The sequence below is a fragment of the Pectinophora gossypiella genome, chromosome 13 (genome assembly GCF_024362695.1).
Source record: "Pectinophora gossypiella chromosome 13, ilPecGoss1.1, whole genome shotgun sequence".
In the NCBI taxonomy this organism is placed as follows: domain Eukaryota; kingdom Metazoa; phylum Arthropoda; class Insecta; order Lepidoptera; family Gelechiidae; genus Pectinophora; species Pectinophora gossypiella.
Genome location: NC_065416.1, coordinates 6,258,402 through 6,276,370, shown reverse-complemented (window position 1 = coordinate 6,276,370; position 17,969 = coordinate 6,258,402). Strand labels below are relative to the sequence as shown.

Below are 17,969 nucleotides of genomic sequence, written 5' to 3'. Positions count from 1 at the left end.
AAAATTGCTTCATGGTTATCAAGAAATCAATTTATATGAACTCGTTGTGCGCCATTTCTGTTCATATGATCTTGATAACTTTTCTCCTGGCTCATATACAAAACATACGCACGGATAACGAGACTACCACTTTTACTGACGTTGTAATCACACAGGCTAATTATATATTGGAGCTGGCTGCTCTATATTTGTATTGCATCATTTTACACGTGTGTACCTACCTGCACCGTTACGACTATGTGCATTTTCAAAATACTATGGCTGCAGCCTGGGCACAAGCCGGAGAAGCCAATCGCAATTACCTACTCCGCTCCATACGGTTAAAAGTCCACGTTGTGATTGCAACCCTATTGTTCTTATTTGCATTACAATTGTGCATTAACTCTACACGAAGTGACAACTTATGGAAAATAATTCTAGTTACCTTCTCTTTTATATTACCTCAGATGATACAGTTCATCAGTTTAGCTTTTTATTACATACTTTTAATGATCGTGGGAGCGTTGCTTTCGGATATTAACATGCAGTTGGAGAGCTTGACAAAACCGAAACTAATCTACGACGAATTCATTGTAAAAGTAGTAGAAAGGAAGTCTGTGTCTTTGAGACAGATGGAACTGGCATACCTCGGAGCATTTGAATTATCGAAGGGTGTAAATGATGCATATAACGGACCACTCCTAATATCCACCATCCAATGCTTTCACTGCATAGTGAGCGAGGCGCATATTATATACCGCGAAATAATAGTCAGTACATATACTGCACACACTCTAGCCAATGGCTCTATTTGGATTATATATCAGCTCCTAAAAGTTTACTGTGTGGCGTTCTCCGGGAGTTTATTAAAAAAGGAGGTAAGCTACTTATGTTATTTTTAATGTTTGATTGATAAATCTCAAACTATACTATTACAAGAATTATTTATTTATTTACCTTTTCAGGCGCTGAAAATAGTCCAAACTCTTCACAAAATACCGATAGAGGGACATGATAGAAGAACATATACAGAGGTAGACAATGCTTATAGGCGCTGCTTATAGACATAGTTTTTAAAATCAGTAAACTTTTCCTATTTACAGATTCAGCATTTCTGTACTATGATGAACTATCATGGGTTTGAATTATCAGTGTATGAACTATTTACTATTGACGCCAATTTATTTTCTACGGTAAGTTATGAGTTTTGATACGGTATATTTTAATATTTTAAAATAATTAGGTACATAATTTATTATTCTCCTATCATGTGGGTTGATGAGGTTGGTACTCCACCTCACAACCCTGGTGTCAGAGTTACTATTGAGCCGCCAAAGGCACCTGACATAGCTCATGTAGACTACTTACTTACATCAGTAAGCAACCGGGACCAACGGCTTAACATTTTACTTTCGGACAATCTGGTGATCAGCGAGTTATTTCCTTACCAAACTAGGCATCACAAAGTGATTTTTGTGATATGTCCCCATCGGGAATCGAACCCGGGACCACCGGATCGTGAGCCCAACGCTCAACCACTGGAATACGGAGGTCGTTCGTAATTTATTAATTTCCTATAAGTAATGTGTATAAATATGTCTTGTAAGTAATATTACTTATCTATTTCAGATGATTGCAACAGTTACGATGTACTTATTTATTTTGATCCAATTAGGATGATGAAGATAATCGGTGAAATGGTCACATTGTTATTTTTATTTCTTTAGGTATTAGGTATTGGATAGTTAGCTAATACACGTTATAGTTTTTGCTTTGTATAATACTTATTTACCAAAAGCACAATATTTGAAGCAAGTCAGATTTTTTATTTCTAATAAGTTTTTCTTAATTTAAATATTTGTCCCTACTAGGTACTTAAAATATGAATGTATGCGGGCAGAAATAAAGAAATAAATTCGAAATATTTTTTCTTATAAAATAATACTAATAAGATTTGGGTTTGAATACCTATTACACATAAGCATTTTCCGACGATTATCCGACCGAGTCTGTGCGAGCTCTAGCCACCTTGATATAGAAAGTACCTACAAATAGTATTGCAATAATTCTTTTTTTATTGGATTAAATATTATTGAACTTAGGGAATAATAAAATTACGGGATAGAAAAAATAATTTTGGAAGGAAAACAACTAACTCGTTGATGTCTTTTGTATGAAAGAATTCCCTATTAGTGTTAATAGGGAACATCGAAGGCTTCGACAAGTTTCGACTAATAAGCGCTGCGAATGCTATCTACGTAGATAGACGTCGAACGGCTATTGGTCGAAACCCTCGATACAATTCGCGCTGCGAGGCCGCGGGTGCCGTGTGGTTGGCGTGCGTGTGAAGACAAATATGATCAACAACATAAATTAAGTAGAAAATGCAGCTGTCTCATGTTTATTTTGTTGTAGGTAACGTGATAGAGTGAGGGCATTTTCCATAAACGTAAAAAATTGCGCTACAGACAGAATCATACAGCTTTGTCTTGTGCAAAGATCAAGTATCTTGAGTCTTGTTTGCATCTTGTTTGTAACTTATATTATTTCTGTTCCGAGCTTGTAGCTGTGTACAACGGAACGTAATAATTTAATGTTGCCATTAAAAATATTTACCTCATGTGGTGGAAAATGAAACAGGAACCAAGTTTCAATTAATCATAAATAATAAATCATATTTCTTCTTCTTTCTAACTTTTATGCTTATTTAATTTTTCCAGCTGATTTACGTAACAAGAGAAACGCGATCACTTACATTATTAATTATGTATAGGTAATGAATAAGCTTTTTTCATACTATTTAAAACAAATACGATTTTTTCCGTAAGCAAAATTAAGTAAGATAATTCTTATTTTCTACCACATAGGCAATCAATAGGGTAGAAAAAGAGTTGATAGAACTGGCAATACTTTATATTAAAAAAGAAGTTTTTGAGGCGAGAGGTCGGTGAACATAATTATTTTTAATTTTATTATAATTAGTGTAAATTTCTAATTGTTCAACCCTGTAATTGCATGTTTAGTGCTTCGGAGTTAATTGGAAAAGGAAATATTACTACAATGGTAAGTAATATTAATATCTTGTATTTGAATTGTCCGGTCAAATACATTACATTAGTACAGGTTTGAAAATGAATTTGAGGTGTAAATTTTAGTAAAATACCTAATTGTGTTTGAGGAACAGTAGTATTTCCCAAGATCAATGAAAATAGGTGAACTAATCAGTTGCCGGCATGCGGTGAAGCCATTTTGGGAAGGTGTAATGGCCGGCGGCCGCCATGTCACAGACTTTCGATCACATGTTTTTTGTTTCGGAAAAAAGTTAAAAAAGTGACTGATTCAAAATTGTTATAATTTATACTCAAATTGTACATTGACATTCATTCCACATTAATAGAAAGGGTCCTGTCGATATAATATGTTATATTTATAATATGCTTATTTGAAATGTATTTTCGTGCTCAGATGGACGGCAATGTTGTTCATCCCCATCCCGGAGTGGTGCACGGTGGAGTGCCGGGCGTAGTGCATGGGATGCCCGTCCATGGGGCCGGACCGGACGGCGAGCACGCGCCGCACGGCCCGCGGCGCCGGTACCAGAACCGACCGAAACCCCCTAACAACATAGAAAGATTACCCCTTGATGAAGCTGCGAAAAGAGTGAGTGGTCTATTTATAACTTTTTTTATCTACCTACCGTGTCTGGATGTAATCTCTACTTAATGTTTAATAATTGTAGGTATGTTAAATAATAGTTTTAAATGAACAGTCCTAATTATTAGTCTTAATTTACATCTTCACCTGATCTATCAATGTGTTAATATAATACTGTAATTTAATTAAAGTGCAACAAATGTAACTTGATTAAAATGACATATCTTTTGTCTACTTTATACTAAGCTTGTATACTATTAGTGTGAAAGAGACATAATTTTCATCTCTTTTGAAATAGGCTAGATAGGTATGTACTATATCTTCTTGATCCTACTGTTATTCTAATCATGTTATGTTTGTCGGATCATCATAGTCCCAGCCACGTGCAGATTTAAAGGATTAGTAATTAATAATGAACAATTTGTTATAAGGAAATGGAGTCCCTTCCAATGAAGACTCCAGTGTCAGTTTTGCAAGAGCTGCTGGCTCGTCGTGGCACAGTGCCCAAGTATGAGTTGGTGCAGATAGAGGGAATGATCCATGAGCCTACATTTCGGTACAAGGTTACTGTTGCGGATTTAGTTGGTGAGCATTTTTCACATATTTAATTTTTTCTTTTGCATAATTTCTAGCTTTGATCTAAGCTTATATACTGTATTACAATGAACTCTCAGATGTATGTATAATCATTATGAATAAGAATAAAAAAAAATACTGTTGGAAATAATAATTGTTAATTTTTTTTTTGTAATTTTTCTTGAAAAACTAAAGTATTTTTTAACTATACAGCCATGGGCACTGGACGTTCCAAGAAAGAAGCCAAACACTCTGCAGCGAAGGCTCTGCTTGATAAGCTGACTGGTGCTGCCCCTGCTGATCAAGGCACCAATGGTAATGTGCCAGAAACGTAAGTATTGACACATTTGTATGATCTTTTTACTTCTTTCTTATTACAATGAATGATTTCTTATTTGATGTATTTTTTATTATAGTGGTACTGTGGTGTCATCATTTGAAGACAAATTAATGGGCAATCCAGTTGGCTGGCTGCAAGAACTGTGCATGTCCCGCTTTTGGCCACCACCATCATACCATGCTGAGAATGATGACAATGTCAACCGTCGTAAGTTTTTATAGCTTTCATACAATATCATTTCACTCATGTTATATGTTACATTCTAATGATATGCATATTGTCAGGTTTGCCACATGAGCGTCAGTTCACCATTGTATGCACTTTGCTGAAACGCCGCGAGGTTGGCACTGGCAAATCCAAGAAGCTGGCCAAACGTCAAGCTGCCTACAAGATGTGGCAAGCACTGCAGGATAACCCACCAGAATCCTTCCAACCTGATGAAGAGGTAATTTATCCAAAATATTGTGGTTTTACTTTTGCAATTTTGATTGAAACAGTTTTTTTAAATAATCAAACTGAACCTAAAATCATCCTTGCTGTCATTCACTTACACTTCTCTAACACACAGTTTAAATAAACTTGATAATATCATTAACTTATTATTGCATTAAATGTAACTAACCATTTTCTAAAAATCAACCTTTCTATTTTGTCTCAAATGTAGGAGTCATCAAAAATAACACCAGCCATCAAACACTAGTGGCTCTTTTGTATCATTCTCCCAAGAGCGATGCACTTGGCCAGGTGTTTTACTATCTTTCGGTCGGCTACTGCAACCTTGAATGGACAGAAGGGTCACTTGCTCTAAACTTGTACTCATAATCATGTTGTTTTCTAGGGAGTCGCGGCCCGCTATGCCGACTTGAAAGATAGTAAAATCTCCACATTGACTACAAGTCACAGCCACAAGGTGTCGCAGTTTCACAAACATCTCAAACAGTCTGTCGGCCCGAACCTGGCCAAGTTGCAGGTATGAACAATCAAATTCTTATGCATGCACATGATATTTGTTATGTACACTTAAATTTTGTATAACTAAAATTACTCACTGATGTGAACATTTATTTTTTGTGCATGAGGACATGTCTGTAATAAACATAGATATTGTTTGGTAGTTAGTATTATTTTTGCATTATCTGTAGCCAGATTTAACTGAGTTTGTTTTATTTTGCAGGTTACTCCGTTGAACAACAAGGATTTCAACTTTGTGCAGTTTTTGCAAGAGATTGCTTCTGAGCAGGCCTTTGAGGTAACCTATGTAGACATTGAGGAGAAGTCCATGACTGGTCGTTGTCAGTGCCTTGTTCAGCTCTCTACCCTGCCTGTGGCAGTCTGCTATGGTTCTGGTTTGACCAGCAAGGATGCTCAGGCTTCTGCTGCCCAAAATGCCCTTGAGTACCTCAAGATTATGACCAAAAAGTGAATGTCTCCAAATCTCGCGACATCAGCGACATGCCTGGTGCAGTACCCTATGCGTTTCAGGCAGATAATATTATAATTTCCTCAAATGAATTGTTTACAAATGAATTATACAATAAAATTGTGCACAAAGTGCATAGGCTGACACGAAAGAGCCGGAAGTTGATGTCGCAAGGTTTTGAGTCTATACTTATCTTTATCACCACTTCCCATTTGAATATGGCATTATGCCTATGTTCCAGAAGCACTTCGGGCTATGCTTTATAACTGGCATATTTGCAGTATCTTACTTGTGATTTTGTTTTATGTGTTACTTTGTTTGTCTTGGAACGTGGTTGTACTTGTCGATGTGTCGCTATGTGTAATTGCAAATTGTTTTCGCCTTTTATTTCAATTAGCAAGTGATTTCTCACTTGTACTATTACTGCCAATGTGCGAGGATAAATTGCATAGCCCGTAAATTTAAATGAAACAAAGTATGGAGTGGTCATGTAACAAAATACAAGCTATACTTTGCATAGAATTAGTGTAATTTTCCCAGCGTGGAAATTACTAAAAAAAAAATAATAAAAAAATACAAAAAAATATATAAAAAAATAAAAGTAAAAAAAATGTGTGGACTATATTTCCAGTTTAATATTCAGCATTATTTAGGCATATTTTTGCATTCATATATTTAAATGAAATTATTATATACTTACCCAAAAGTTAGCTTTTAATGTATATTATAATCATGGCGTAGCCTATCATGTTGTTTTCTATTAAACAGGATGAAAATTATGATTTCTCATAAATTAGTTTTAATCTGGTTTGTTATGAGATTTCTAACATGCTGAGCATTAAACGGAAAATCATTCTCAGCTAGTTTTGTCTTGTTGACGAACTGCTCCGACCTTTGCTTTGTAACAAGCTCCGAGGTAGCAGACACTTGAACTTGGGAAGATCTTTTTACAAAGTGCAAGGGTTGGTACCGGCAGGTAATTGTGTGGCTTGCTAAGAGGCAGGATACAAGTTGATTTGTTATTTCAATTTTACCAGTGACTGTCGTGGTTTTCTTTTAACTTCATGATGGAAAACTTTGCAGGGAAGCTGAGAACTATGTGTTAGAGTGAATTATCACTGGATTTAGTGGTTGCGAAGTTAGGATCCCTTGCCTGTGAAAATGGGCATTATTTTAATGCAAAGTATAGAGGTTGTAACAATTTCTACTGTGCAGAATTGTCGTCGTAGCGTACTGTGACAGCGACGACGACCGTCCTGCATGTGCCGAGTTTCTTTTAAATTGAATGGTGTGAGTTCAGACCTGCCCTTGTAAAACATCGCACTGTTCAAGTTAGAAAAGACTAACTGGAGTAAAGGAATGGAGTTCTGTTCAACCAAGACCAACTAAATAAAATTGCGCCACCGAACACCACGTGGGCGAGTTTATTTATTTTTGTGTTTAGTGAGTCTTGGTTTTACTTGTTCTTGATTAATCTCAAGGATAAATAGTAGTTATTGTAGATTATTGTCACTAATGTGAACACTTTCTCACCCCTTGCTAGGTATATAAAATAAAAGAGTAATAGGTATTTAAGTTCCGATAAAATGTATAAGGATCATTTTAATTTTGCTAAGTATTGGTTCTGATATAACTTCATTAATAAATTTTGGTGTTGCTTGAAATATTGTCTTTTATTTAATTATGATATAATAATGAGGATAAAAACTAGAAGCTCATATATTTGCAGGCGGCTGCACTACAAAATTTTGACAGTCCTCCATACTGTCCAGCTGAAATTCGTGATAAAATGTGCTATAAAATGTGGAGCAACGCGGAGTGTTTCCCGTTTGAAGGATGAGTTATGAGAAAGAAAAGCCATCAGTTGGAAAAGGGCAGTTTTGATTGAAAAGTTTTTTTTAAGTTTCATCTCATAATTTAGATTATCCGCGACAGAAAGGCGCATGCGAAAAACTCCTTTGTTTCCCTATGCAGATTTTCAGACGCTTGCAGTTGCTGGTCATAAGGGAAACGTATAGAGCAACACAGACCTCCGCGGACCAGGAAACGCAGTAAGTAGAATATGTTTTCATAAGTGACGCTTTCGTGGTTGTACCATATGTAGACTCCTTTGTCTTTGACATTTCTATTGATAACTATCTCTGCAAACCGGTAAATCACGAAAGTAACAACTGTGATCTCCATGACAACTAGAAAACAATCGCTCATAGTCGCTTGACTAATCCTCATAATGCATGAAGTATGTTAGCCAACAAATCCGTAAACAAGAGGACGGTTATAATTTATATTTTTAAGTTTTACGAGAATTAAATGGTAATAATAATGTGATATAACATTACTAAAATATAGAGTCAACGCCATCTTTTATATAAATTTGACTAGCCAGATCCCTTTTAGCAACAAATTTTAGCAACATTTTTCACGGACGTCGTATCAGCTACGCACCTAGATTCAGTCTAGCGCACAGGCCGACTGCAACTGATATTATAAAACTTATCCGCCCTGGGTGCATGCACATAAATAGGTTCGCAGAGAGGAACGCCTGCGCATGCCTCTCTCTCCCGTTTTGCTCTTTGAGATTAGGTACAATCAGACAATTGTTCACATTTTCAGTTTACTTTTATTCATAAATTTAAATTGTCCCAATTTAGATTTTCTTGAATTAAATCTAATACCTTTTTGTAATGAAACCAATTCCGTGCAAGGTTTAATTGGATTATGTTCATAGTTAACTTCACTGTTCTGTTGATTGTAGCGTCCATCATTTTCATCTTGAGAAAGAATCCATGTTTCAGTATCCTTAGATGCAGTTAATACTGAATGGCCATGATCTTCGAAAAAGCTTGTGTTATAATCGTTGTCAGTGGCTATATAATCTGGATTATTTTCGGTAACATCGATATTTTGAGAAACCAACTCCATATCCAAGACGTCTTGAAATTCTTTAGGTGAATAATCAATGTCGTCGCCAAACTCTACGGGCGGTGGTAAGATATCTTCGCGTTTATCTTCAGAGAAACATTGCTGCAGCAATGTTTTGGGATTTAACATTGATTGGTCTATGTCACAATCGTCAGCTTCCAAATTTGGTACTTCAGGTGCAGACGAGTGACAACAGTATGACATACTCTCATCTAGTTTATTTTGGTGATGGTCTTCTGTATCAACATTTTGGACTTCAGTGTGCTGAATCAATGCTGGAATTTTGGGTGTGATGGTAAGATTCGACGGTTTTATGGATTTTCCCAAGTTTTGAATTCTTGTAATTATTTTGGCGTTTTCAAGCAAAGAACTACGAGTAGCGCTCACTTCTATCAGATTCTTAGGCAAAGGGACTTCTAATTTATGAATGTCGCTGATTTTGTATGATCTTCTTGTTTTCTCTGGTGAATGTTTAGTTCCATGTTGGTAAAAACTTTTGTTAGCAACGTTTAGTAGATAATTATTTTTCCTGAAAAAGATAAGATAAGAAGTTAGCATTAAATGTATTGTGGGTGTCAATAATTCCAATGACATACACGTTAAAAACGTTTACCGTAATTTTGTGCTATATTTTTGAAGGATGTTTTCAATTTTAATGTTTTTCTTTTCTTCATGCGTATCGGTTTCGAAATCAGAGTTATTCACGCTGTTAACTGAATCTCTTGTTTCAGTGTTTGTTTCTGTAATACTGGAATCTTCAAGGTGAATTGAATTAATGCTTTTTAAAAGGCTTGGATAGTCTGTATGATGCATTGTACTAGTTAAAGCAGTACTAACAGGATTTAAATCATTTTTTTCTATGCAACGCAATGAGGTGTCGATTTTTTTACATTCTTTTTTACTTAAAATCGTTGGATATTTTGTATGATGTGATGGATTGGTTAAAGCAATATCAGAAGGATCGAAATCATTGTTTTCTATGCTACATAATGACGTGTCGTGTTCTTTACATTCTTTAACACGGTTGATATCTTTCTCTGGCTCTATCGCTCTACTGCAGCAAGCAGTATTAAACATACCTGAGCTTTCTTTTTTAATATTTGCGAGATCGTTTGTTCTGTTTGAATCTTTTTTGTTGATTATATCACCTGTACAAACGATCTCTGTGACATCCATACCTAATTTCAATTTCGTTATTATCCGCACTTGGCTGTCTGGAGTGTGTTTTGTTTGAACATCTATTTTAGTTGTGCTGAATGTATATCTTTTAATATAGCCCTCAGGTACTTGATTTTCGTTTGGAAAAAAGTCTGAAGCTGGATTTTTGTTGTGATCGCGTCGAGAGTTACTACAATCAGTTTCATATTCTGTTTGTGCGACATCATAATCTTCCGAAAGCCTTGAATTTTCTTTGTTTGAAATCCACTGATAACTGTTATTGTTTGAAGTATTTGTAAGATTTAAAATATTTGATGCCTCTTTGTTAAATGAGTCTATCTCTACTTCTTGTCTGTTACATATTGCTCTATCATGTATGTTCGAATACTGTGGTACTTCTATGGATATAGATTTGCACAATCGTTTTACTTGACTTTCAGGCAGACTAAGCAGAATTACCCTATCGTTTGTTACTCCATTAGAATTTTCAACTTTGCTTTCTTCTAAATCTTTAATAATCTCTTTTTTTTCAGCTTCACATAGGTCGATTAAGTCAAGGTCCTTACTATTTGTAATTCGTTTACAAGTCTCATTTTCCAAGCATAGGTCAATAATAGGCTCGTGTCCAATTAGTTTTTGTTTATCACTAGCATCTGTTACCTGGATACTGCATGAATCTTTTTCAGGAATATATTCCAGATCTTCAGATTTTCTTTCAGTATTTTTTGGGAAAGGTATGATACTGTCGCCTGGTTGATCTGATTTTTGATTCAGAATACCTTTTTCTGTTACATCCTTGACGATTTTATCATGTATGAAAACGTCAGGTAGTTCTGGTGAAATATGTGTATTGTTTTCTGTTTCTATCCCATCATTGATCATTTTCAAATTAGGATTGTGTTCCATTGATGGGTTTTCCATGGGTGGTGATGATGCTAATAATTCCTTAAAAGCAATATCTGTCTCGTTGGTTTTAGTACTAGTTTTCTGTAAAAACTTCTCTATTTCATTTTTAATCGTCTCAGAAAATCCGCTGTGTTGATTGGCTGCAACCTTCTCTTCGTTATTTTCCTTTTGTGCTATTAAATCAATAATGCTGTAATTTGATCTTGGAGCTTTCCGTTTGCGTGTGTTTGATTTGTAGATGTCAAGTTTAGATGTGCGATTCAAGTTGCTATCAGATGATAGCATTTCAAGATTAACCTTTTTAGGCCCATTTTCATTCAAGAATTTGTCTTGAATTTGAATATTCTTCATTTGTTGATCAGTAGTCTTTAGACTTGTTGAATACCTGTTTGTTTCTTTTGTTAATGACGAACGATTGACATCTTTACTTATTTGATTTTCTATTTCGTTTAAGATGCTATCAATGCGTTCGTCGACTATAAAACTTTCATCTGCTGTAAGATCTTCTGTGTCTGTTTTGGAATAGTAGTTTTTACATACAATATTATTTACCTCATCGTGATCTAAATAATTGTCAATATTGCAGGAACTTGTTTGCGGTATTGAATTTATGTATCCTTCAAAGGCAACTTCAGGGATATTGAACCCACTGAAATTTTCTGGTTGAATCATTTCGTTTATTATTTTACTGGACATCTGAGCAGTTTTTTGAAGATCGTCTTTAAGTTCTTTTGAAGTAGCAGCAAACGCGTTTTTCAAATGTTTAAATTTTTCAATTAATGAGTTGTCACGTTTCTTCTTCTCTTTAGATTGTGATATGTCTAAATCGTTACTCTTCCTTTTGCGTTCTTTATAAATGTCGGTTATCATCGTCTGTTTTTTGAGATTGGTTTTAGTACTTCCTTGATGGGGTGGAATAGGTTTTCTTGCTTCACCTCTTGAAAATATAGGATCCAATCCTTTAAATTCGTAGTCACATTGTACGTCAATGCCCACTGCAATGTAAAATAATTACTTATTACAGTTTAGTAGGTAAGTACTTAGACACTTTTTCATAAATCAAATCGGCTAACAAACTTACCCCATTCTGAACTTATGCAATGAATAAAGATTTTGTGTTCGAAAGCGTGTTTTCTCGTAATTTTATAGGTGATTTTACCATCGTAGACACTGATAAGATCGTTGTCTCTGTAAAAAAGTCAAATCATTTAATATATTACAAAATACAGCAATACGCAACAAACCATCAAGTGTAGTTATGTATTTATTGTTATAATTATACATTACTTTGTGTACTAACTTAAATGACGTAAACAGAAGCAAATGGTTTTCGGAATCACCAACGAGTACGTAGCACTTGTGTGTGTCTCCTGCGGTTAAATTGTCCCTGTTCTCAGCCAAATGGTGCTGGTTAAGCAAGGTCAGACGTATAGAGACACTGTTCACGTCTATTGGCGTTGCAGTTAGCTGGTACTTCGGAAGCAAGCCTACTTGTTTCCGAATGACGTTGCCTGCTGGAGCACCTTTGTTTATTATCTGAAATGTTTCACATTATTAACATAGTTTCTACAAACACATGAGAAATTAACTAGAAGTAGGTAAATGTCTATTTATTTATGTATTTACACATACATACGTAAGTTCACGCTACGTGTTATCTAAAAGGGTGGGCAAACAAGCAATCAGTAGACGACAACTTGTAGTCACTTTTGTATCGAAGTCTTAGGACTTCGAATCCATCTTAAGATGGATTTGATTATTATGATGAACGGCAAAGTGATGAATTACAATATATACTGTATCTTTTAATTTTTTATTTTGGTTAGTGGTACATTTTAGGTGGTCAGCTCATCGTTCAAGAATCATGAACTCGTTCTACGTGTTTTATTCACTCCCAATTCAGCATAAAACATTATGTGACATACATACAGGGTGTTAATGTCATCATAACGAAAATTTTGAGGGATGATTCAGACCTTGATTCTGAGTTGCTATCAAGTGGAATTTTCCGTCGTAAATGTACCTATGGAAATGATAATAATAAAAAAAAATACGACGAAAAATTCTACTCAGAATCATGAGCTGAATCATACCCCTCAGTATATGTTAGTTGTTTTTACTAACATAGTTGGCTCGACCATTATAGATGGCGATACGGCTCATCACCTATCACGTTGGTCTAACAGAAAGCTCGGTGAGGTGTGGGTACTTAGATCATCTTACGATGGATGTACTTTGCCTACCCTATTGGAATCTTATGCGTCACACATATTAGATATTAAAATGAATGACTGCATTTTCAGCATTTCTGTTTCTCCTTTATTCAGGAAAAGAAAGATGTCTGCTTTATGAGAGTAAAAAATAATGGTGCCGGTAGGTAGGTAAGCAATAGGCAAACAAGGCTATGGACCATAATAACTTACACGTTATGCATTATGAATGCGCCTATAATAAATCGCACTATCTTAGCTCATCTTGGATTTAATAGTGGTTCTAATACGACCATGGCATTTGAAGAATGCTTCTAGAGACCCTTCCATCGGGACTAACGAAGAAAAATACTTTTAAATAATTACAGGAAATGAATATTAATAAGTATAACTAGATAATTAAATCTGAATATATTATCATTTAGTATTAGGAAACACATATAATTATACTCTAGTAAATAATTACCCACATATATGTATATAGGAAATTATTTACTATACACCACATCACTAATATTTTAAGAGCACCGCTTTTGTTGGTGTAGTATTCTCCATGCAAGTTTTTAGGGAAAAATAGGTCAGTGGTTTCCCTCTTGTACTCATTCGTACGATGCATCACATTCAACTGACGAAACAAATATAAAATATTTTGCTCTCACTTTGAATAGTGTAGTCTACTTAAAATAATCTAATAAAATTTTTGACTGTTACTTCTCTTAGTACAAACAAGAAAAAAGCCCTTTATTCGCATAAAGAGATTCTCAAATAGACAGCTTCCGTGCAGCATGTCCTTATGAGCATAAAGAAAACATCATACCCTCTCTAAATCTCTAGGGTGGCTTTCTTCCAGCAGCGTAAAATTGACTTTCCCAGCGGTGGCAAGGAGTGTACTGAAGGTGGGTCCGATGCCTTTCAGTTGCTTGCTGACGTAAGGGGAGTTCTCCCACAAGTGGGCTTCGATGCATTTAGCCAGGACCAACGAGTTGAGGACCGCCACGTAGTACTGTGGCTGAGTGGTGACTATGTCTGGCCTCGTCACGTAGGCCACCAGACCTAATGGAAATATTGCTTCGGGTAAGTAGGTATACTATTAAGTTATTTCAAATAATTTGGAAAAAGAATACTGTTAGTGTAAGATTTTTTTTATAATAGATATCTCAGAACAAATAGCAAGAGAAGTGTGTCAGGATCGAAGCAAATTGAATTCCATAGTCTCTGCTGTTAACCCCGGTGGGAAATAGGCGTTAATTTATGTGTGTATGTATCTCAGAAGAAAAACATAAAATTAGGATATATATTCAGAAGATATTCTGTTAGTTATTAAATTCTAGCCGATGATTATTTTTCTCAGTTTGATCTACTAAACTGAAAACTTTAGATAAGTATTTACCTATTATCAGTATACATACATAAACTCACGCCTATTATCAGTATACTCCCTAAATAAGCCTGAATATAAGTTGTGGGTACCTACTTAATGTAAATCTCCTACACCATCTCTTGAGTTTAATAAAAATTGGATTCTGACTGATAATTTTATTATTACTCATTGCGTTATTTATGTACAATGAGCAAGAAGGCCAAAGAGAACCCCTATTCAGGCTATAATAATAAATGTATCTCTCGATCTGCTCGTAAAACATAATTAAACAAAATAAGATGCGCGATTCTGCGTCAACGCCTTTCAAATAATATGAACAAAGTACTTGACTTATGTAACGACTATTTACATTAGTACGAGTAAATAGTAACGGATCATCTTACTTTCGGGCAATCAGGTGATCAGCCCGTAAAGTCCTAACCAATCTAGGGTGAATTTTGTGATATGTCCCCACCGGGATTCGAACCCGGGACCTCCGGATGGTAAGCCCAATGCTCAACAACTGGACCATGGTGGCAGTTACGTGGTACTTCTGAAAACGGCTTGTATGAGAAATTGGCAAATGGTAGAGTAAAATCTCACTTATTGCCCCTGACATGGCCCATATAACGACTACATACCTACTTACATTAGTAAGTATGGACCAACGGCTTAAAGTGTGTGTTGTAATTTTCTAAGCAAACTGAGGACCACAAAGTGATTTTTATAATATGTCACCATCGGGATTCGAACCTAAGCCTCCGGATCGTGAGCCCGTGATCGTTGCATCCCTCGTTGGCTAAGACTCTTATAAGTCCGTTTTGATACTGTTTAATGAAGACAATTTAGTAGGGTAGTTTCCTAGGTCAAAGATAAAGTATGAAATTCTGATTACTAAATAAAGACAAATCTAAGGGTGACAAAAATCGTTTTATTTTTTCTATTTAACCTATTTATAAATTTTAATAAACAAAAATGTAATAATATAAATAATCACGTTTTTCTATGACATCACAGTGTGCTATTTCATACAAATTCCATAGTAATTGCGTGTTTTGCCGTTTAGTAAAAAAGGACTGGTTGAAAACCACCCTATTAAGTATTTGTTAGTTTGTAGGACGCTAGTAAAAATAACACTAGAATATATTCCTAGCAGTAAAAGTTAATGTCCTGAAAAGATAGCTGTTTACAGTTAAGTAATACCTACTTAAACTGCAAAAATATTAAAATATATTATGTAGGTATGTAGAGTACTAAGTAGGCAATAAAATCTTACATTTGCATACTCTGTTGGCGGTCCGCATCACTTTCGTAGCTTCCTGGTTGAGAGACGGATCCGTGATGGGAAGACAACCGAGAACTGCTTGAATGATGCTGAAAGCATTACAAGCCAACAAAAAGATTAGTAAAACTAGTTACATCTACAAGTTACTACTCATCTGTAAGTATAGTGTAAACTTGCATAACTTAGATGTGAAAGAAGCAGCAAGTTAGTTTTTTGGCGGCGAGGGTGTCCTCCGCCAAAGGATGGTGTCGGGGTACCGAACATAACATAGTACCCCGCTAGCCAAAAGTTGGTAGTGTGACTACGTATCGACGATCCATTTTTCAGTTATATTGGAACTTCCATAGCGCGTTTCAAGACTGCATTATTGAACGGTGGCGCCATCTGTTACACGTGGGCGGAACTAGCTGGTCAACTAGTTGGGTCCGCCACAGTTTCACTAAACAGAGTTAGGAATTCCACTTATCCAGTGTCTCAGATATTCAGGTAGGTACGTAATGATAGGCAAGATAACTTGAACGAACACGGTACTGTAACAATGCGTTTTCTGCTGCTTCCACCAATAGCCGTAAGACGTATATCCACGTAGATAGCATTCGCTGTGTCTATTCGACACGGTCGAAGGCCTCCATATAATTCGCGCCGAACGCGTCGCGGAACCCGTACCGCGGGCGCTGATCTTAAGTAGGTTCTTGGTGTAAATTAGACACAGGTGGCGATGACTAACTAGTATTAATCGACATTGATACTCATCGTAATCAGTCAAGATTACCTAGTCAATGTTGAATTGCACGAAGACGAAGCTTAAATATGTAGTAATAAGCCCTATGCGCCCATATATAAAATGTTATTGTCACACACACAGGTGTATAATAAATACCGGGAAATGCCTTTGCCTGCCCCTTCTGGGTTACAGGCGTCATGCCGTGTATATTATGGATGCATAATACTTTCCAGGGTCCATCCCTTACTGTTGTAGGTACCAAGATAGTTACCGTGACCAAAATCAACACGGGCGAAAATCCGGTACTGAAATAGATACAGATTGAAATACTTCAATACATACATAAACTCACGCCAGTAATCCCTAATGGGGTGGGCAGAGCTACAAGTAATCAAAGACAACTTGCAGCCACTGTTGATACGATGTCGTAAGCTGGAAAATACTTCAACGCATAAAATAAGATCTAGGTACGTATACCTACTTACCAGTTTAGTTTCATCTGTCGGCTATTGATTTTGCCCTTCATAGGGAAGCGGATGGTGGCCGCAGCGTTGTTTCTGTTCAGCATATTGAGCGTCTTTCGCTCGTCCACTCTAAGATGCATGTCCGCTAACTCGTGACTCTCGCAAATTATCCACAACAAGCGCTCTAGAGACTCGTTGCCTTCGATCTGTAGTTACGGAATTGTACTTTTCAAAAACTTTATAGTTTTAATAATGAATACAAGTAAGAACTTGGCACAGGGGATGATTAGTTGTAGGTATAAGTAAAGAAGACAGGAAGAGGAAGACTATTGAAATACAGGTTTTATAGCACTCACTCGACCTTAGGGAAACTCACAAAGAAATTTAAATTAAAAAAAAAACAGACTCGGACGGTACTTGAACGGTCCTCCTCCTGTCCAAGCAAAATTCTTTGATCTAGTATCGTTATTAAGCCGACGCCGCGCCGGCTTCATCTATCTAGAACATTGATTATTAGTAATATTTCTTAGAGCTATTGAAATACAATTCTCATTGAAATACAGCAATAAACCAAAGCTCGCAATGCTGGGGTGGGCACAGTAACTAATTATTGGTATTGTCCAACGATACTTAGCTATGATGAACTATGTGACAGGTGTTACCTAAAGTAGTCCTAAAAGTAGTTATACAGGGTGTTAGTGACGTCGTAACGAAAACTTTGAGGGATGATTGAGACCATGATTCTGAGATGATATGAAGTGGAATTTTCCGTCGCAAAAGTATGGAACAGAAAATAATAAAAAGAAAAACAAAAATTTTCATGAATTTTCCGACTGAAAATTCCACTTGATATCAACTCAGAATCATGGTCTGAATCACCCCCCTCAGTATTCGTTACGGTGTCACTAACACCCATACCTACTTGTATGGGTACAGTATGTACTTGTGCGGGGTGTAAGTGACATCGTAAC

General features: G+C 36.0%; 3 protein-coding genes across 4 annotated transcripts in view; 2 read left to right on the top strand and 1 right to left on the bottom strand.

The window, feature by feature from the left end:
- The first annotated feature begins 50 nt into the window (after positions 1 to 50).
- Positions 51 to 1,190, top strand: LOC126371995 (uncharacterized). The gene is made up of 3 exons (XM_050017493.1): positions 51 to 857; positions 945 to 1,013; positions 1,083 to 1,190. Exons 1-3 carry the CDS (start codon positions 66 to 68, stop codon positions 1,188 to 1,190), a joined length of 969 nt encoding a protein of 322 aa, XP_049873450.1. The 5' UTR covers positions 51 to 65.
- A 1,710-nt stretch (positions 1,191 to 2,900) lies between these two features.
- Positions 2,901 to 7,633, top strand: LOC126371907 (interferon-inducible double-stranded RNA-dependent protein kinase activator A homolog). Of its 2 annotated transcripts, XM_050017348.1 has the most exons (8): positions 2,901 to 3,042; positions 3,445 to 3,639; positions 4,065 to 4,218; positions 4,423 to 4,540; positions 4,626 to 4,756; positions 4,834 to 4,994; positions 5,388 to 5,519; positions 5,724 to 7,633. In XM_050017348.1, the coding sequence occupies exons 1-8, from the start codon at positions 2,995 to 2,997 to the stop codon at positions 5,970 to 5,972; spliced, it is 1,188 nt and encodes a 395-aa protein (XP_049873305.1). In that variant the 5' UTR covers positions 2,901 to 2,994; the 3' UTR covers positions 5,973 to 7,633. The 2 variants fall into 2 exon arrangements, with proteins under 2 accessions (XP_049873305.1, XP_049873306.1); XM_050017349.1 differs by lacking the exon at positions 5,388 to 5,519.
- A 937-nt stretch (positions 7,634 to 8,570) lies between these two features.
- LOC126371994 (probable ATP-dependent DNA helicase HFM1) overlaps positions 8,571 to 17,969 on the bottom strand; it is a 44,598-nt gene continuing 35,199 nt past the window's right edge. Inside the window, exons 15-21 of the mRNA XM_050017492.1 lie at positions 17,020 to 17,204; positions 15,802 to 15,899; positions 13,983 to 14,218; positions 12,256 to 12,491; positions 12,037 to 12,143; positions 9,505 to 11,950; positions 8,571 to 9,420 (exon numbers count right to left, since the gene is read on the bottom strand). Of these exons, the coding sequence (XP_049873449.1) occupies positions 8,571 to 9,420; positions 9,505 to 11,950; positions 12,037 to 12,143; positions 12,256 to 12,491; positions 13,983 to 14,218; positions 15,802 to 15,899; positions 17,020 to 17,204 (4,158 nt within the window). The remainder of the gene's footprint in view (positions 9,421 to 9,504; positions 11,951 to 12,036; positions 12,144 to 12,255; positions 12,492 to 13,982; positions 14,219 to 15,801; positions 15,900 to 17,019; positions 17,205 to 17,969) is intronic.

Coding starts and splice junctions, on each gene's coding strand:
- LOC126371995 (XM_050017493.1), top strand. CDS start 66: ATGATCTTGATAACTTTTCTCCTGGCTCATATACAAAACATACGCACG. Junction 858..944: donor GGAGTTTATTAAAAAAGGAG/GTAAGCTACTTA, acceptor TTACCTTTTCAG/GCGCTGAAAATAGTCCAAAC. Junction 1,014..1,082: donor ATAGAAGAACATATACAGAG/GTAGACAATGCT, acceptor TCCTATTTACAG/ATTCAGCATTTCTGTACTAT.
- LOC126371907 (XM_050017348.1), top strand. CDS start 2,995: ATGTTTAGTGCTTCGGAGTTAATTGGAAAAGGAAATATTACTACAATG. Junction 4,995..5,387: donor CCTTCCAACCTGATGAAGAG/GTAATTTATCCA, acceptor GTTGTTTTCTAG/GGAGTCGCGGCCCGCTATGC. Junction 5,520..5,723: donor CGAACCTGGCCAAGTTGCAG/GTATGAACAATC, acceptor TTTATTTTGCAG/GTTACTCCGTTGAACAACAA.